The 17,828-nt window shown below is 31.9% G+C and overlaps 2 protein-coding genes across 4 annotated transcripts; one reads left to right on the top strand and one right to left on the bottom strand.

Annotated features, from left to right (window-relative positions):
- Positions 1–413: 413 nt before the first annotated feature.
- LOC145066320 (uncharacterized) lies at positions 414–3,819 on the bottom strand. 3 transcript variants are annotated; one of them, XM_079013545.1, is made up of 12 exons: positions 3,666–3,819; positions 3,425–3,572; positions 3,137–3,255; positions 2,800–3,048; positions 2,463–2,618; positions 2,213–2,299; positions 1,799–1,910; positions 1,571–1,714; positions 1,363–1,493; positions 946–1,029; positions 718–864; positions 414–647 (listed from the first exon to the last, which is right to left on the bottom strand). In XM_079013545.1, exons 1-12 carry the CDS (start codon positions 3,732–3,734, stop codon positions 516–518), a joined length of 1,578 nt encoding a protein of 525 aa, XP_078869671.1. In that variant the 5' UTR covers positions 3,735–3,819; the 3' UTR covers positions 414–515. The 3 variants fall into 3 exon arrangements, with proteins under 3 accessions (XP_078869671.1, XP_078869672.1, XP_078869673.1); XM_079013546.1 differs by having other exon boundaries at positions 2,234–2,299; XM_079013547.1 differs by lacking the exon at positions 2,213–2,299.
- A 1,986-nt stretch (positions 3,820–5,805) lies between these two features.
- Positions 5,806–7,077, top strand: ADF7 (actin depolymerizing factor 7). The gene is made up of 3 exons (XM_079013599.1): positions 5,806–5,997; positions 6,317–6,576; positions 6,684–7,077. The coding sequence occupies exons 1-3, from the start codon at positions 5,995–5,997 to the stop codon at positions 6,832–6,834; spliced, it is 414 nt and encodes a 137-aa protein (XP_078869725.1). The 5' UTR covers positions 5,806–5,994; the 3' UTR covers positions 6,835–7,077.
- Positions 7,078–17,828: the final 10,751 nt, after the last annotated feature.

Raw genomic sequence — 17,828 nt, 5'->3', positions numbered from 1 at the left:
AATGTAAAGAAAAATAACTAAATCTGTGGTCACTGGCTGTCTATTTAAATCTTGAAAGATTAAAAAAAAAGGTGGTATGGACAAGTGGAATTTTTTATGGTTGTCTTAATTTATATAAAACAAGTTAATATAATGATCCATTATAATTTAGTCCCCTCAAAGGTTTTCTTTTGCAATTTTAGTCTTTATTTTTAGATTCTTATGCTGTTTTTGGTTCATGTCCAAGTAAAGGGACTATTTATGATCCTTGAGTATATAGGCAATTTTTACAATTGTAGTCCAAGTCGATTTTACTTGCAACAAAGATCCAAAACGTTAGGACAAAAATAGCAAAAAGAAAACCCTTTGGGACAAAAATCAAAAAGCACATGTATCCAAGCTAAGAAATTTATAAGGGGGACTTATAGTATCGATGATAAAATTCTTCAACTAAATACCAGAAAGCACATGTATCCAAGTTTCTTATTCAAGATGGTTTAAAAAAATTAAGAATAATAATACTAGAGTAGCCTGCTTTAGAAGTCATGAAATAGCATAATAGCATCATCAAGAATCATGAGAGAAGAATCTAGAACCTCCCATTTTTCTCCAACCTTCTTCCGTTTTGCCAACACTTGGTCTCCTACACTCTTTCCTTTACGAAGGATCTGTAACAAAATAATAATCACAAAATAATAATCACAAATTAATATATATACAGAAAAAAGTGTATCATACTTCTTTTGCTTGTTCAAGCTCATGAACAAGGCGAAGCTTTAAGTTGAGTGCAGCATGATACATGTCATCTAAAACTTGTTCCCAAACAGAAACCTTATTCAACTTCCAACACAAACTTTCCAACTTCTGTCCTTCATTTGCAACTCTCTGTACCATACATCATCATCATCATCATCATCATGGTAAACATTAATTCTCAACAACCCTAAAAACAGAAACAAAAAGTACCTCCATATGCAACAAATCATCTTTCCATAGCTGAAACAGAATCTTCAACGCATCTTTCTTATCAACAAATGTAGCCATCCATATCTACAGAAACCCATACATAAGGGAAAAATGAAAGAAACGAAATAGCAACCTACTTTACTCTTTCTTAACCCATAATAGCAACTTAATTACGTTTTTTTTTTGCTGTACATTTCTTTTCCAATGATAGCAATATGTAACAAATAATTCAATAAAGTACATTGCCCATATTGGTATATAGAGGAAAGTAGGTTGCTATTCTCTGCAATTTGCCCTATATATATATATATATATATATATATATATATATATATATATATATATATATATATATATATATATATATGAACAGTAGTTAAGTTGTTGAAGAATAAAAAAAGAAGAAGATTTGAGTACCTGATCAGTTTCACATAGCCTTTTGGATTGTAATAATAATCTAAATATCCTATAAGCCTCCCTGCCATATTTTTTCAGCACAACAGATTCAACCTCCTGAGCTTGAGCCTCATCAATGATCTTCTTCAAATCTGTGAGACAATAAATAACAATTTAATAACCCGAGTTTTAATGGGTCATAAATAAATAAGTTATAAACTTGACTTACCAATACTACATGTTTCATCTAACCCAATTATGGGGACTTCACAGCCTAATTGGACAAGGGAATCCCTAACACGCTCTAAACTCAAACTTCGACCTTCTTCCCTTTTTATTGCTTCCTCATAGATTCTATCCATGGGAAGAGGAACTATCAACCCAAATTGTTAAAAATGTTGTTAGAATCCCAAATATAACAAGAAAAAAGTTTTAAAAGATGCAATCAGTATCATACCTGTTTTTTCCATTTTCACTTTAGTTTCATCTCTTCTAGTTGCCTCAAAAATTGCACTTAGAACAATGCCGGCTACATTATCCATACGTGTGGTCATGTGGGTAATACAACACTATAAACCACAATATATAATACTATATATAATTATGATATTATCAAATCAATTTAAGCTAAATATGATTTTAGGGGGTGTTTGGCTTAGCTTTTCAAACCCCAAAAGTCCTTTTTGGAAAAGTTACAAAAAGTACGGATTTCCTGACTTTTCCAAAAAGTTCATTTTCCTTGTGTAAAAAACTTCAAAAGTGACTTTTAAAACTAGCTTGCCAAACATCTTTTGCTTTTTTTTCTTTTCCAAAAAGGACTTTTGGCTGTGAAAAGCTAAGCCAAACACCCCTTAGTGTAAGAAAAAAAAACCTTGTGGCGAAAGTGTCGTACAAATTCCTCAAAATTGACGCGCCAAAGGATTTCTTTATTTTCAGGTTCCAAGAAAATTTTCTTGCGCTGTGAAGAACAGTATATCCATATGAGATATGTCACAACATTTGTAACAATTTCTTTTTGACATTTCAAGACACCATTTTCAAGTTGTAAAATTGAAACCTTAGCAACCACTGATATACTTATTACACAAATAAGAGAAAGAGAACATAAAACCAAAACGGACCTTTTCTCCGACGATTTCTGTAGTAGATGTTTTTTTGGTATTTTCATCAGGGGCACCATTGGTAAATGTATCTGTTTCAACTAAAAATCTTATTGATTCCATGGGAGTTGCAGCAGCTAATGCACGTGCTTCAAGGGTTTGTGATGGATCATTCGTCTGAAAACAGATTATATTTAGTATCAGTTTCTTGAGGGAAAATCAATGGAAGTTGGTTTAAGAATAAGATCAGAATCACCATAGTTATTATCCATTAGCTCTTTTTCTTTTTCAGTATTTCTATTCATTGTGAGGATTAAGGCAAGAATTATGTGATAATGGTTGTAGAAATAGTTTTTACCTTAGACTTGGCAGTTTTTTTCTTTCCAGCAGTATCATCTTCTTTTTCTGATTCAAGATATGGTTCACGAGCAGGGCATCTTTCAATATAGTGTGCCTGAGCAAGTTTATTGAAGTTTTCATGTGCCACATTAGCAGCAGTGCTATTTTCTTCACTTGTATGTGACTTATGCTTATCTTTATACCTGTCCACGATCTGATTCATTGATAACCTACCATGTTGAAGTAATCCTTCAAAAATCTCCATGCACTATCAGAAACAAACAAGTGATCGGATCCTGTTAAGAAGAAAGTTGTACAATGATGATAGTTACATAGAAGGAGCCCATCCAATTTACCTCTTGTCCAAATTCATCTGATATGATTGCCAAAAACTTACTGAACCTCATAAGGTGGATGATGTTGTCATGTAAGGCCATATAATGAGTCACCATCTTTGGTTGTTCCATAAATCCACCTGTATGGTCATATCTAAATTTACTATTGAAACAGCACAAATATTCGTAAGTTAAAACAAATTGAGCACTCAATTAACACTATCAATTGCAAAAGCACTGTGACATTGAAGTTGATGTATAACATAAGAAACAATGAAAGAAAAAAATTGATGAGAAAGGAAAGAGTACCTTGTTGTTCAATGCTGAAGGCTTGAACGCAATTATGCTGAATCAACACAAGTAAAGCGTTGGTAGCATTTTCTTTATTGAGTTCTGTGAATCGTAGCACTTGCTGTAGTGATAGTGTTCCATTACGTAGAAGACATTCGCATACTTTCTGCAATCGTATGTGATTGTAAACAACTCGGAGATAATTTCGACGGAAAAACACTGATGGAAAGTAGGAGATATTAGGTTAACAGGAACTTACAGAAACGATATCGCCGAAGTAAGCGGAGATGAGATGCACCGCCAGTTTGATTCCGTGCGGCGACACCATGATCGGCGTTTCTGTTAAACCGGAGCAGAGGGGGAGGGGCGGGAAGATGAAAGCAACAAAGGTAACAGAATAAGGTAAATAAATCTAATTTTAGGGTACGTTTTTGTAATTGTTATGCGGCTCAGTTGTAAATTACATGAGTTGGGATGGGAATAAAACGGTTACAGGTTCGAACCCTTTTTCCTACAAAAGGTATGTTTTTCCAACAAGTATTTATTAAAATTGGTTCTTATGTATTTTTATATGTACAAGTATATAATATATGTATATGACTTCACAAAATCTGATTTGGGATACCAAAAAAACAACAACATACTCTTCGAACTTTTCTTTTCGTAGGTTAGATATTTAAAGCAAAAAATGTAGAACAACTTTAACACTTTGTGGAGGGTAGTATGGTACCTATGTTGGGTAGTTTCACTCTTCCAGAGAAGTTATCTTTTTATGTATACATTTACGTTGATTATCAAGACTAAATGTTTAGGGCTAAGCAAAACCGAAACAAAAAACCGATAAAACTGAAACCGAACACAACAATATAGGGACATACCATATAATAGGTTATCTGAATACCTTTTTGTATGTTCATCATCCGACCATTTTGGATCAAAGTTTCTTTTTTTAGGTCGGTTACATCTAAACTAACATCTACCAGATCCCCGTAACATGGTAGATTGACATAGCTCATAAGTGGAACTTCTTATTGGTATAAAGTATCATCATGTTTACTGACATGATTAAGTAGAACTTCTTGTCGGTATTCAGTATTATCATCTATACTGACATCATGAAGATATGTACCGACATCATCTTCATCAACATACTTCAAATTTCCAGGATCCACAAAGTAAATCGATGATTATACTAAGTTTTCGAGAATAGTACCATATTCATGAAACACTATAATACTGAGGTAAAGTGTGAGAGATAAAATTACTTGTTGGGTTGTTGCTCCTATTTATGCTAGATATGTTTTTCACAAGAGCCTTTTCGTCTCCCATTGTATTGGTTATCACCATCACCTTCAACTAGGTCACATCCATATCGTTATGTCCAACCTCTTTGAATTACATTGATCAACGGACTAACATCACTATCATCAATTATGCATACAAGCAAACTTAAAAAATCAAAGATTCACAATATATTATATATGATAACTGATATCTATTAGTATTATCTAAAAATATATTTATTTTTATCAACCACCTTCTATGAATTTATTTTTATTTTTATAAGTTATCTGATGAAATAATAAAATAAACAATAATTTTTTGATTTCTTTTGGAGTTAATTAATTATTTAAATATTTTTGTTCAATTACGTATATACATATTATGTGGGCCTGCTTATGTCATGAGTTTTATACGGTTGCCCATGTGACACATCTTTAGACTATTAGGAGTGGGCAACACCCACTCCTATTATTATAGCGTGGCACCCTAAAACGCCTAAAAACGTAGGATAACGGCTAGAACACCGCCCTATCTTTGTGCTATTAGATGTGGTAACAGAAACGAGAGATAACACCCAATCAAATCATTTTTTTTTCTCTTTCTCTTTCTATCTCTCTCATCTTAACACAATGTTATAACATTTAATAACATGGGAACACCACCTCCATTTCATGTTATAACATGTCATAACATGGAAACACCGTTGCCCACACCCAATAGTCTTATAGACACCCGTAATTACAAATTTATGATTATTAAACATCAAATGGTTTGAAAAGATATGGAGTGAAGGTTTAATTAGTCATGGACATAATATGCTTGCGCGCACGATGTAAGTTGTTTTAGTGCGCAAGTTAATCATTCATAAACTATTTATGACTTTCCATTGAAGAAAATAACAATATAAAACATAAAAAACAGTTAAAATATTCCGATATCTATAAATTACATTTTTGTTTGACAACCAAACATGTTTATTCTTGTGTTATTAGTTAAAAGTATTGTAAATATTTAACTATATATATATTAATTAATTAAGGAGATGAGATGTTATTAGAAAAATATTATCCATAGAATGAAATAATGGGAATAGGAGTGGATGAGTGGTCAGGCAAAAGAGGCTGAAAGACGAATTTCTCAACCTTCAATTTTCTCCCTTAAGATCTCTACTTTCCCCGCAAATTTCTTTCATCTAATTCCTTCACTAAAACTTCTCCAGTTTTCAAGCATCTCTCCTCATACTTTCTTTTCTTTCTTTCTTGCAATTTTGTTGTCAATCTGATTCCTCCATTACTCCAACAACCATGGTACGTATGCATCTCTTTCCTCCCTCTATCATATCAATTCATCTCATTTACATGAAAAGCGCAGAAAAAAAAAAAACCCTCAAAGATTTGGATTTGTTTAACGTTAACGTGTGCATGATCCTTTCCCATGGTACTCGTTCTTGATTAATATGCCACAAATTCATGTCTGTTGTATCAAGAAACAGAGGATTTTGTTTGTTTTCATGTTAATCATGATTAACTTTTACGTTATTTTCTGCATGATCCATGCAAATTGTAATGATCGATGAACATTATATTTTTTGTTTGTTGTGATGATGATATAATGTTTGTGCGTTAGGCGAACGCGGCATCTGGCATGGCTGTGGATGACGAATGTAAGTTGAAGTTTTTGGAGCTAAAATCAAAGAGGAACTACCGATTCATTACTTTCAAGATCGAACAGCAACAGGTGATTGTGGATAAGATCGGAAGCCCAGATGAGAACTACGAGGATTTCACAAACTCTCTCCCTCGTGATGAATGTCGCTATGCTGTCTTTGACTTTGACTTTATCACTGATGAGAATTGCCAGAAAAGCAAGATCTTCTTTATTGCTTGGTTGCTAACCAATTCTTTTTTCTTCTTCTTCTTCCAATAATTAACTCGGTTTTTGTTTACGTTCCATCTGAAACTTTGAATCTATATGTTTATAAATAAAAAAACAGGGCACCAGATACAGCCAAGGTGAGAGCAAAGATGGTGTATGCAAGCTCTAAGGACAGATTCAAGAGAGAATTGGATGGAATCCAAGTCGAGTTGCAAGCCACGGACCCAAGTGAGATGAGCTTCGACATTGTAAAATCACGAGCACTCTAATCATTTACGAGAAAAAGCTTCATCTGATCATGAGCTTTTCCTTATTGTTAATTTGTCTTCATGATGCATACGCATGCATGAACGTTGTTATTAATTATGTCTGATTTTTTTTTTCTTCTCTTTTGCTCTTTTCGCCAATAAATATACATCCATCGTTGTAGTTTAATGTAACATTACCATGCCCTCGTATTGTAATCTTGAAGAAATTTGATTTCGTTTATCTAAAAAGATTCTTTATTTGTACCAAGGGCCATACGTGTATTTATGTACACATTGTTTTATTAAATAACTTATGTACACGTTTTATTACAGGGAAAATGACTAGGTTGTTTTCAAACCGTTCAAAAAAACCTCAATCATGTTTTGTTTATTAAGAAAAACCTAACGAACTTAAAATTTTGTCTAAAAAAACACAACTAACTTGCACTTTTGTTCAATTCTCATTAGAACCAACCGTCTAATAGAACTCAACGAAGAGAAATAGAAGGCATGACTTATTACGTGGAATTAAATATTGGGGAAATGACTTGTAAGATCAACAAAGTTTCTAAACCTTTCACAAAACCTCAATTGTGTTATGTTTGTTAAAAAAATCCAACGAACGTGACCTTTTGTCTAAAAAACTTAAAAACCCCAATAAACTTACACTTTTGTTCAATTCTTATTAGAAGCAAGTCGACAACCAGATTCGTTAGGTATACAATTATATTTATTGACATGAAATAAACAGATTAAAATTGTTATTTATATATTGATTTAGGGCTTAGAGAAGAGAAAAACAAACAACGTCTATGCTCGATCTCTTGTAGTGATACTGAGAAGGAATTTATGGATTCACAGATTCCTTCTCAATTATGCCAATTCCTTATTTATCTTCACTTTGTAAACATTAAAATCATTTCATAAAATTGATATCTTCACTTTAATTGAGTCGGATCCTTTATCTTCATCACCTCATTGCCAAAAAAGACATTTCTTTTTAGTTCCTTCAAAAACAAGAACTTATTAAGATAATCTGTCACACCCCCGGCTAAGGCGGCAGAATACGTTGGCCTGTGCGACTTAGTTCATGGATCGCAAGCAAATTGAATATACATCACAAGTTACAACAATAACATCACAATAGTTATATCTCCCTTTAAGGTTCAAATACATGGTTCATACAATAATAATAACATTTTCATAGATTGCCTTAACAGATAGGCCGATAAAACAAAAGCTAGATAAAACTAGGTTGCCCGAAATTCATGAACATTTCTTCAGCTAAAAACTAGTTCAATGATCTCCTGAGAATACATGTAATTTGAGAGTCAATACAAAGGTTTGTGAGAGTTACATGTTTTCTGCTAACCGTAGTAATGATGCATTAAAAGTCTAAAGAGTATTCCTTTTGTAGTTAAAACCATGTTTAATAAAGAGATAAAACATAAGTAAATCCATACTTGAAATGTTTGTTAGAGAGATAAACCATAAGTAAATCCATACTTAAAATGTTTGATAAATAGATAAACCATAAGTAAATTCATACTTAAAATGCTTAAGAAAGAGATAAACCATATGTAAATCCATACATAAAATGTTTGTTAAGCAGAGAAATCATAAGTAAATCCATACTTAAATGTTTGATAACAGAGAAATCATAAGTAAATTCATACTCAAAATGTTTGATAAAAAGAGAAATCATGAGTAAATCCATACTCAAAACATTTAATAAACAGAGAAACCGAATCTATGGTTTCTAGAGAAATCGTGAGTAAATCCTTACTCAAAATGTTTGATAAACATAGAAACCGAATCCGGTTTCTAGAGAAATCATGAGTAAATCATTACTTAAAATGTTTGATAAACAGATAAACCGAATTTGTGGCTAGATAAATCGTGAGTAAATCCTTACTCAAAATGTTTGATAAACAAAGAAACCGAATTCGTGGTTACTAGAGAAATCATGAGTAAATCCTTACTCAAAATGTTTAATAAATAGAGAAACTGAATCCATGGTTTTTAGATAAAGAGTCTGATTAATGCTCATAGTGAGTTCTATAACTGAGCTATGTGACTAGATATAACCCCTTACGACGCTTCATTGGACGTCGTGGATAAACTAAAGATAATTATCACCCACTTCAATTGATCCATTGAGGTTGTAGTTAGTAACCGCAGATGGGGGTGTCAACCCGTATAGATCTATACATCTGTATCTCGCTCTGAGGATTAACGGTTATAACCGAATGGGAACACTAAGTGGTTAAACTTAGGTAATGAATAATGTATCACTATAAAGGCCATTAACTATGATATACGATAAGGTTCCGAATATAAGTCGAGTAAGTTCAATGTATCCGTAGAAGCATCTTTTACTCGCTTAAATAGATGGTAAGTGATTTTGTCATATTTGTACACATTTTTAGGCAATATTTGGATACATTTTTATACATATTTTGGTTATTTGCAAAGATAAATTGTACTTATAAGGTTTAATTATATTTTGCAGCCAAAAGGAACCATCTTGAAGAAAAATGACCAAGAGCGACAATGATCAGAACTTTGGAGGTTTAAAACTTTAAAAATGAAGAATTCAGCAAAAAAGACAACCTCACGACATGAGGAATCATATCTAACAACGTGAGTGTTAAGATTCTAGAAGATAAGCATCCGGAGGCCAGAGTACGTGTTTGATACGGATTAGGACTGGTCTCACGACGTAAGAAGCCTTTTCTCACGACGTAAGAAGTCTTTTCTCACGACGTAAGAAGGGTAACATTCAAGGCAGAGAATTTGTATTAACATTCAAGGAAGGAGTAGGAGTTGAAGATCATAACTTTACTCTTAATTTGGTACATTTACTATGTTCTTATTAGTTGAGATTGTGTGTTTGATTTTAGCCATAAGTAGCTGAATCTAGTTGCTTCTGTTTAGCTAGATGAAACTTGAACTCATGGATTAGTTATTTGATTACGGATTTTACTAGTTGGTTATATGCTTGTGTTGATTGTTTATATCTAGCATGCTAAAATTTGATACTTAGATTGCTTGAATTCATGTTCTGTGTAGTTTAGTGAATATTGAATTGTATGAACTTGATACCTAATAATTTAGTGACTATTAGATTATTAGAGCTAAGATGAAACCAATCTTAGATAAATAATTAAAGTATTTGAATTTGGCTGTGCTGTAGCACATATATTGTGAATATAATTGTGTTTGTTAAATCAATTTTACATAGCTTCATCATAATTCATAATTGATTATGTGTTAAATTATGTGTGACCATGCATAGTGCTATATAAATTAGTTAAACATTAGTATATTTGGGAGAGAGCTTCGAGTAGAGGAGTAATCTAGGAGAGATACCTAGATGAGCATTGGAGGAGCCTACTGAAAGAGTAGTCAGATACCGCGTGGGGTAGAGTTGCTTGAGTTCGCTGATACCTTTTGAGTGTGAATAGAGCGATTAGAGTTGTAAACTAGAGTGGTTGTACGTGTGGAGATGATTCGATGCCTGAATGCTGCTTGCTTCGTGCTTTGTGGAACTCCTGATGATGGGGGTTAGCCACTAAGTGAATATGACGATATTCAGGAGGTAGATGACTGGCATCATAAGGAGTTCTTCAGCAACTGATGGCAGAAAAGTGTGAGGACCTAGGATGAGCCTAGGGAGTGACCTTAGTCAGATGAGTACATTGATAAAGGAGAGTATTCGTTGGGGAGCGACCAGGGTTATCAGGATTAGTGATCGAGAAGGTTGAGTAGTTACTTAGGAAATCTGGGATGATCTGTGTGGAAAGTATGAGTAGATGTGGCAGGTAGTATGGGCCCGTACTACTGAAAGTAGAGGACCCATACTCGAAACAGGGAAAATCCCAGAGGTTCTAAGTTGCAAACTGAGAGGCGATCACATGGTTCGAGTACCATGATTTGTAGCAAATTGAGAAGGGATCAAGTGGTTCGGGTACCATGATTTGTGGCGGTTAGTGCTACTGGTTTTACCAGTTATCCTTTTGTGATTGACTAGATTGAGATCAGATGTGATAGAGTGTGGGGCCAGAGGGCCATGACGGTTCAGGCCGGTTCCGGGCGGTTCGGTCCTTTTGCTCATCCCTAAAGACAGATATAAGATTAGAATCGCAAATAACACCATAAGATAGTTTTCTAACGAGTGAATAAAATGATTGTAATTTTAAATTTTGTATATTTTAAAAATAAACAAATAAACTTATTTGAAATTGAACTCAAGAAGTAAAAAACTAAAGAAGTAAAGAAGCCGAATTCGGGCCAGCCGGGCGAAACAAGTCTTGGATTTACGTTGTACCGTATACTAGTTATATAAATAAAATGTCTTATTATAGACACATCAATTGATTATACTATATTTCATTTTAGATCTACTTTTTTCATCTACTAGGTATAAAACCCATGCATTACACAAGTTGATTAAAAAAGTTAAATATTAAGTATTTTTTTAAATAAAATTTTGAAATAAGGAAATAAAAACGAATTAATTACAATGACGATCATATTTATTACATTTAATACTTTGCATATATAAGTATTATGTGATTTTTTAATTTAAAAAATTAGAAAAACCTAGAAATTGATATGTAAATATTATTTAATTTCAAAAATATGATAAAATGACAAGTATCAAAACTCATTAGAGATATAGATATTTATTTATTATAGTTGATTTTCCTAATAATGAGTAAAAAACAACTTTTAGTCAAATGTCATTATTAATTAAGTAATGATTACACTTTACTTTTAATTAATAATATAATATAAATAAATAATTATTTTAAAAAAAATTCTAATTACATTTTTTTAAAACTATTATATAACCAGATGTGAAACCCGTATATTATACGGGTTTAGAAAAAAAAAGTTTAATATAAAGTTATAAGCGTTATATATTTTTTAAAATAATAAGTTTATATAAATACATAGAATATAATAAATAAAGTAAGGAATTTAATATATAATGTAAGATATTTGAAAGATTGTAGAACATTTATTATGAAATTTAAAAAAAATGATCTACTTTATATATATAAATCTCACTAAAATACGGATTTTAAATTTAAAAAAAAAATGAAAAGTACAAGAAAATGATAAGTGGAAAAAAAATAATTCAAAATTTTTTAGAAAATGACATATGACAAAATCAATGAGAACATGATATTTGGCAAAAATGATTTCATTTATTAGGTTAGATAAATATGACCTAAATAAAATCTTAATCATGTCCTTTAGAGTATGATATGGCAGGAAATTTTATAAATATTTAAATTTGATTAAAATTTTATTTTTATATGTTTCAATTTAAAAGATAAACAAAATAAAAAGAAATGTAGATATATAATAAGGTAAAAATAATGTTATTTTACAAAAAAAAAAAAAAAAAAAAAAAAAAAAAAAAAAAAAAACCCGGATAGCAGTAATGGAAATTAGGATGTCTATTTGTATTAATTGGTTCGATAGGATTAATTGTATTTAAAATCGTACTGTATGTATGACATAATTATTTTATAAATTTATTGTTATTTAGCTTATTAAAAAAGTTTAAAATGAAACGTTTATATAATAATAAGGTTAATATAATATGATTCAAAGAACCGCTAATAAATATGATATGTTTAATGTCTGTCTAGACTGGTGTGTAGAGAAATTAGAATGAGGTGTAGAAAAAAACTCATAAATAAAATATTTTTTTAAATGATAAATTCAAGGGTACCTTGATTTTAAACTTCAAGGCACAAAATCAAAACTTTAAAATTATTTCCATTGATGATCTTTTTTCTAATTATAGTAATATATGTCATTGATGTAGATTTTCAATTGCTTTTATTTTTTTTTTTCTTTTCTTAAATAAGCTTATAAATATTTAATTAGGCTTTATTTCTTTAAAAGTAAAAATAAAACATAAAAAAAAGTTTCTAATTTTTTCTCTACAGATAAAGACTAATATTCTACATTTTTGTAGAGTTTTAATTATTTTATAATAAAAAAAAACTTGAATTGGTTCGGATTGTTAAAGGAATCGATAAAAATTATTTGTTTTGATTATGTATATAGATGAAATAGAAAATATATCTTAATGAATGGTTGGGTTGAACCGTTGAACGTAACACCAATGAATTCAAAAATGAAAAAATCCTACATTTTATTCAAAATATGAGTAATAAAACAACATTTAAAAAGTATTATACATTGATATAAAAGTATTTTATAATACATAGTTGAATGAAAGGTCATATATTTTATAGGCCCAAATTAATTAGGACATTTTATTTTCTTCAGGTGTTATACTTGTTAATTGCTAGGTCCACATCGTATCTATTTCTTGGTGAAAAGTGAAAACTTTGTGTATCATGTCGCATATTATCATGTAAAATTAAATAATCGAGACTTTTCTATTAAAAAAATAAAAATTGGGACTAAAGGAAAACTTTTTCTAAAATATTGAGACTTTTCTGATAATTTTTTTTTACCAAGTATTGAACAGTCAGGAAAAATTCTTTCAAATATTTTGCTAATAAAACTTAAAATACCCAATATAATAACCAATATAATAAATATAAAATTACAAATTACAAACTACAGATAAACAATTAAGTTAAAGTTTTTTTAAACAAAATATTATAAAGATAAATAATAAATTTTTAGTGTAATGATTTAAGTTTTAAAAAGATGGAATCACAAAATTTAATGGAGTTGACTTTAATAAAAAGAAATATGTACACGCTATTTAGCAACACCTATTAATGGAAATAATTAGATATAAATGTTTAGAATAGCTTATTTAGGTACCGTTTGATAGTTTATGTCTGGAAAAAAAACTGTCTGGTAAGTGTTGTCTGGGAAAGTTTTCTGACTGGGAAAGAAAATCATGTTGTTTGATTGTAGATCTGATTGAATGTGTTGAATGATGAAAAATGACTCGGTTTATGTCCGATAGTGGTGGGATGGATGAGATTTTTTTTTAGAAAAAACATCATAAATGGTCCCTGTGGTTACCCAAAATCTGAAGTTTATTCCTCGTGGTTTAAAAACCTCATAGATGGTCCTTGTGGTTTCAAAACTTTTAACAAATGGTCTTTTTTGGTAATTCCGTTAGCATTTAACCGTTAAGTGAAAGGCATTTCTGTCATTTCACAACCACATGGACCGATTATGATGATTGGCCTTATTTAAAAAAAAATAAAAAATAAAAAATAATTATTTAATATTAAATGGCCGGCCCCACCCTCTCTCTCTCTCTCAATCTCCTTCTCTCTCTCTCTACCCCCACTTCTCTATTCCCTTCCCGTTTTTCTTCACCACCGGCTAAGAAGAGGCTGCCTCCATCCCGACGATGTAGTAGCCTACCTGATCCCCAGCTCTTCCCTTTGTGATTACGACCAACCTCGACCTCCCATACCACCCTTCGAGCTCACCAACGTCGCGTAGCACCCTCCCTTAGTCATTGTTGTCTTCCCTTTGTTCCCACAGTCCCATTGTTGGGTTAAATACCAAGGAAGAAACAAACTCGTCGGAAAAACGGGATCGTCGGTCTCGGCAACAGATCTTCCACACTAAACCTTTTCTGCTTCTTCCCTTCTCGAATTGATGAAGACGATGGCCCCATCCCCTATTAGTTGTACCCTGTGAATACAACCTTGTAAAGGTAATCATATCATCAGATTTCTAATCAAGAAAAAGAAACGATTGATTGAATGATCGGTTGCTTCATCAAGTGTAGATTCACAGAGTGGAATGATCAATCAAAGTGGAAGGAATACAATAAGATATAGGGATCAAATTAACCAGATCTTCCAAATTGAGTGAATTACTCACGAATTCCACAACATGAAATCTCAATTTTTGAGACTAGGATTGAATCGATGATGAATAGTAGTAGTAGAAGATTGATAATGATAGTTGAAATTTTGATTGAAGACTCGCAAATTCCGCATCATGAATCTAGATTAGGAGGTGGAATCGAGAAGTCGAGGAAGGAGGTGACACCGTCTGGAGGCGATGCGACCATGGGAGGAAGGAATGAGAGATCTTAGTCACCATTATTTCTTGTGTGGAAGACGGAGGCGGCTAAGGAATTCTGGGTGGTGGTGCTTTTAGGATCTGATCGACGGTTTAGAGAGAGAGAGAGAGAAGGAGAATGAGAGAGAGAGAGGGTGGGAAAATTTAATATTAAATAATTGTATTTTTTTTTCTTTTTTTTTAAATAAGGCAAAACATCATAAATGGTCCATGTGGTTGTGAAATGACAGAAATGCCCTTCACTTAACGGTTAAATGTTAACGGAGTTAGCGAAAATGACCATTTGTTAAAAGTTTTGAAACCACAGGGATCATCTATGAGGTTTTTAAACCACGGGGACTAAACTTCATATTTTGGGTAACCACAGGGACTATTTATGATGTTTTTTTTAGATAAATTAGGATGGTGGTGGTGGTGTAAAAAAAAGAATTAATCCAATAAAAATAAATTAACAAAAATTAACTAAAAGAAATTAATAATCCAATAAAGTAGTATTTATTAATATATAAATATTACATATTATAAATAATATTTATGAATATAAAATAATCCAATAAAAAGAATTAATCCATAAAAATGAAATGTAAAAAAAGAATTATTTAAAAGAAATTAATAATCCAATAAAATAATATTTATTAATACATAAATATTATATATTAAAATAATATTTCTTAATATAAAATAATACATTAAAAAGTAATAATTCAATAAAAACTAAATTTAAAAAAATCAATAATCCAAGAAAGAAAGAAAGATGTGCGGTTTGGTGCATAATTGTCTTTCCAACCCATTCAGCTATAAATATATGATTTTGGGGCTTACCAAGAAAGACCCTTTATTTGTGCAAATCAAACAGTCTTTCCAGTCCATTCAGTTAGAAAGATTTGTTTGAACCTGCGAAATATCTGTTTGAACCTGGATAGATGCGTATCAAACGGGGCCTTAGATTAGGGTTTATTGAGTAAATAACAACACCCTTTAAAATTACCCTTTTCTATTAAGTTGTATGAGATAGTTTTTTGTTACAACCGTCCAATCACGTGTTTGTCATTTACCTCTGTCTTAAGCGTGCGTGCCTTGTAACAGACTACAGACTACTATCATACGCTCTGTACTATAAATAGATATTTGGTAGTAGTGATACAGACTACTCTTTTACCTCCCATGGCTCAGAGTTACACCATCTACATTCTGTATCAACGCAAGGTGAACATGGAAGTGCTAGCTCCTGAGAGCTTCAAACTCGAGCTAAAATGTCGCTGTAATGGATTGGTGAGCTTCAGTGTGAATGAAGATAAAGGAGAATACGTTGATGATGTAAGTTCGATCATGTAGATTTATGTTTCTAATATTCAAGCAAGCTTCGATTTCAATATATATTACGAGAAAGGAAGTGAGACATGAATCATTGAATTGATTAGAATGAGTTCATTAGCTATTGGTAATCTCCTCTGTATGTTTGATATGTGATTTTCAATATTTATCGCAGTGCTCTTCGTGCGAACAAACCTGTAAGATGGATGTTAACTTCAAAGAGGATCCTGTGTCCGGATCTGTTGGGGGAGATACTGATTAACGATGAATTTGAGTTGACAGAAAGAACTCTACTGGATTCTACAATTCAGTGGAGGTGCAAAGCTTATCAGACTGCTGGTCCAGTTTCACTCAAAACAACCGCAACAGGATGTTGGAATATTCAGTTTAACAAGATCATCAAAGATAAGGAAGCAACTGATAAGCCCTACGTCGATCCAGAGTATTGGAAGTATGCAGGTTTTAAGCCTTACTATGTACCAGAAGAACCAAATGAAGTGTTCCTCGTTGAGGAGGGATAAGAAATTGAGGAGTCATGGATTACCGGATTGCACCTGTACTTCTTCTGAGCTTTCATTCAAAGGAGAAGGAGGTCTAGTACTATGTGTTGAACACGACTCTTTATATGGGAAATAACAACAATTTTAATAAGACACTTAAGAAGAACTTGACTCTTTGAGAGACTACTACACATTTTGCTTTCTTTGAAGCTTTTCTTGGATGGTTTGGAGCAAATGAGCTCCATACCTATTTATAGGCCTCTTAGGAAGGTTCTAGATACTAGTATACACTTACTACATACTAGATAACTCTAGAACTATCTAAAACATTCTATATGCTTCCATATGTTTCTAGAATATTCTACCATGTTTTGGAGAGGTCTAGGATGCTCTAGTATCTTCTAGAATGATCCATAACCTTCCAGGGTCTTCCATGCTGTTCTAGAGTATTCTAGATTCTTCCGGTATATTCTAGAATCTTCCATAATGTTCTAGAATCTTCTAGAGCATTGAACAAGCTAAAGTCTTCTAGATAATATTTGTTCTATTGGGCTAGTGATGATCTTTAACACTATGCTACCTAAATAATCTGCATTCTATTTCCTCTGTTGTAAAAGAAGGTATTCTCTCCTTTATCCTTTTAATTTTGAGAACTTTTGATGATATGATTGATGATAGATAATTCTCAAAACTTGATTGATGAATGATTGATAATAGGAAATATGATTGATTTTAATTTGACCGATGATAAAATCGCAAAGTAGTCTTGTGTTCTTCCTAATTCTTCCAAACGTCAATTCAATTTCAATAGGCACGATTATTAAATTATCTAAAAACATTTCCACTTCTTATCCACCTGCGCTTTTGGTCCCATGAGAGATGATAAATTGAGGTGATGGTGACTAGGGCTAGAGCTTGAATAAAATGTGCACAATACCTTAACAAAATAAAGCATTATATGATATGATGTCGCTAAAATGAGGGAAATACGACATCCTTTAGCAACTTAATTAGTTTGTTTTGACTATATATGCAGCGAAAGATGGTTGCTAGTTACATTTTAGAATATATGTAATAATATCAGGCTTCTTGAGGTGTGAAATGACCGTATTTTTATTTTTTCAATAAATTTGTATTTCTAACCAT

The sequence above is a fragment of the Lactuca serriola genome, chromosome 8 (assembly GCF_051521515.1).
Source record: "Lactuca serriola cultivar US96UC23 chromosome 8, Lser_US96UC23_V15, whole genome shotgun sequence".
NCBI lineage: Eukaryota > Viridiplantae > Streptophyta > Magnoliopsida > Asterales > Asteraceae > Lactuca > Lactuca serriola.
Note: the sequence above shows the minus strand (reverse complement) of the source record. Positions and strands in the feature narration are given on the sequence as shown.

What these genes read in the sequence shown, in the direction of transcription:
- ADF7 (XM_079013599.1), top strand. An exon ending in AAGATCTTCTTTATTGCTTG is followed by an intron (nt 6,577 to 6,683) that starts GTTGCTAACCAA and finishes ATAAAAAAACAG; the next exon opens with GGCACCAGATACAGCCAAGG.
- LOC145066320 (XM_079013545.1), bottom strand. Translation starts at nt 3,734, where the DNA reads ATGGTGTCGCCGCACGGAATCAAACTGGCGGTGCATCTCATCTCCGCT. An exon ending in ATGATTTGTTGCATATGGAG is followed by an intron (nt 865 to 945) that starts GTACTTTTTGTT and finishes TGTATGGTACAG; the next exon opens with AGAGTTGCAAATGAAGGACA. An exon ending in AGCTTGAACAAGCAAAAGAA is followed by an intron (nt 648 to 717) that starts GTATGATACACT and finishes ATTTTGTTACAG; the next exon opens with ATCCTTCGTAAAGGAAAGAG.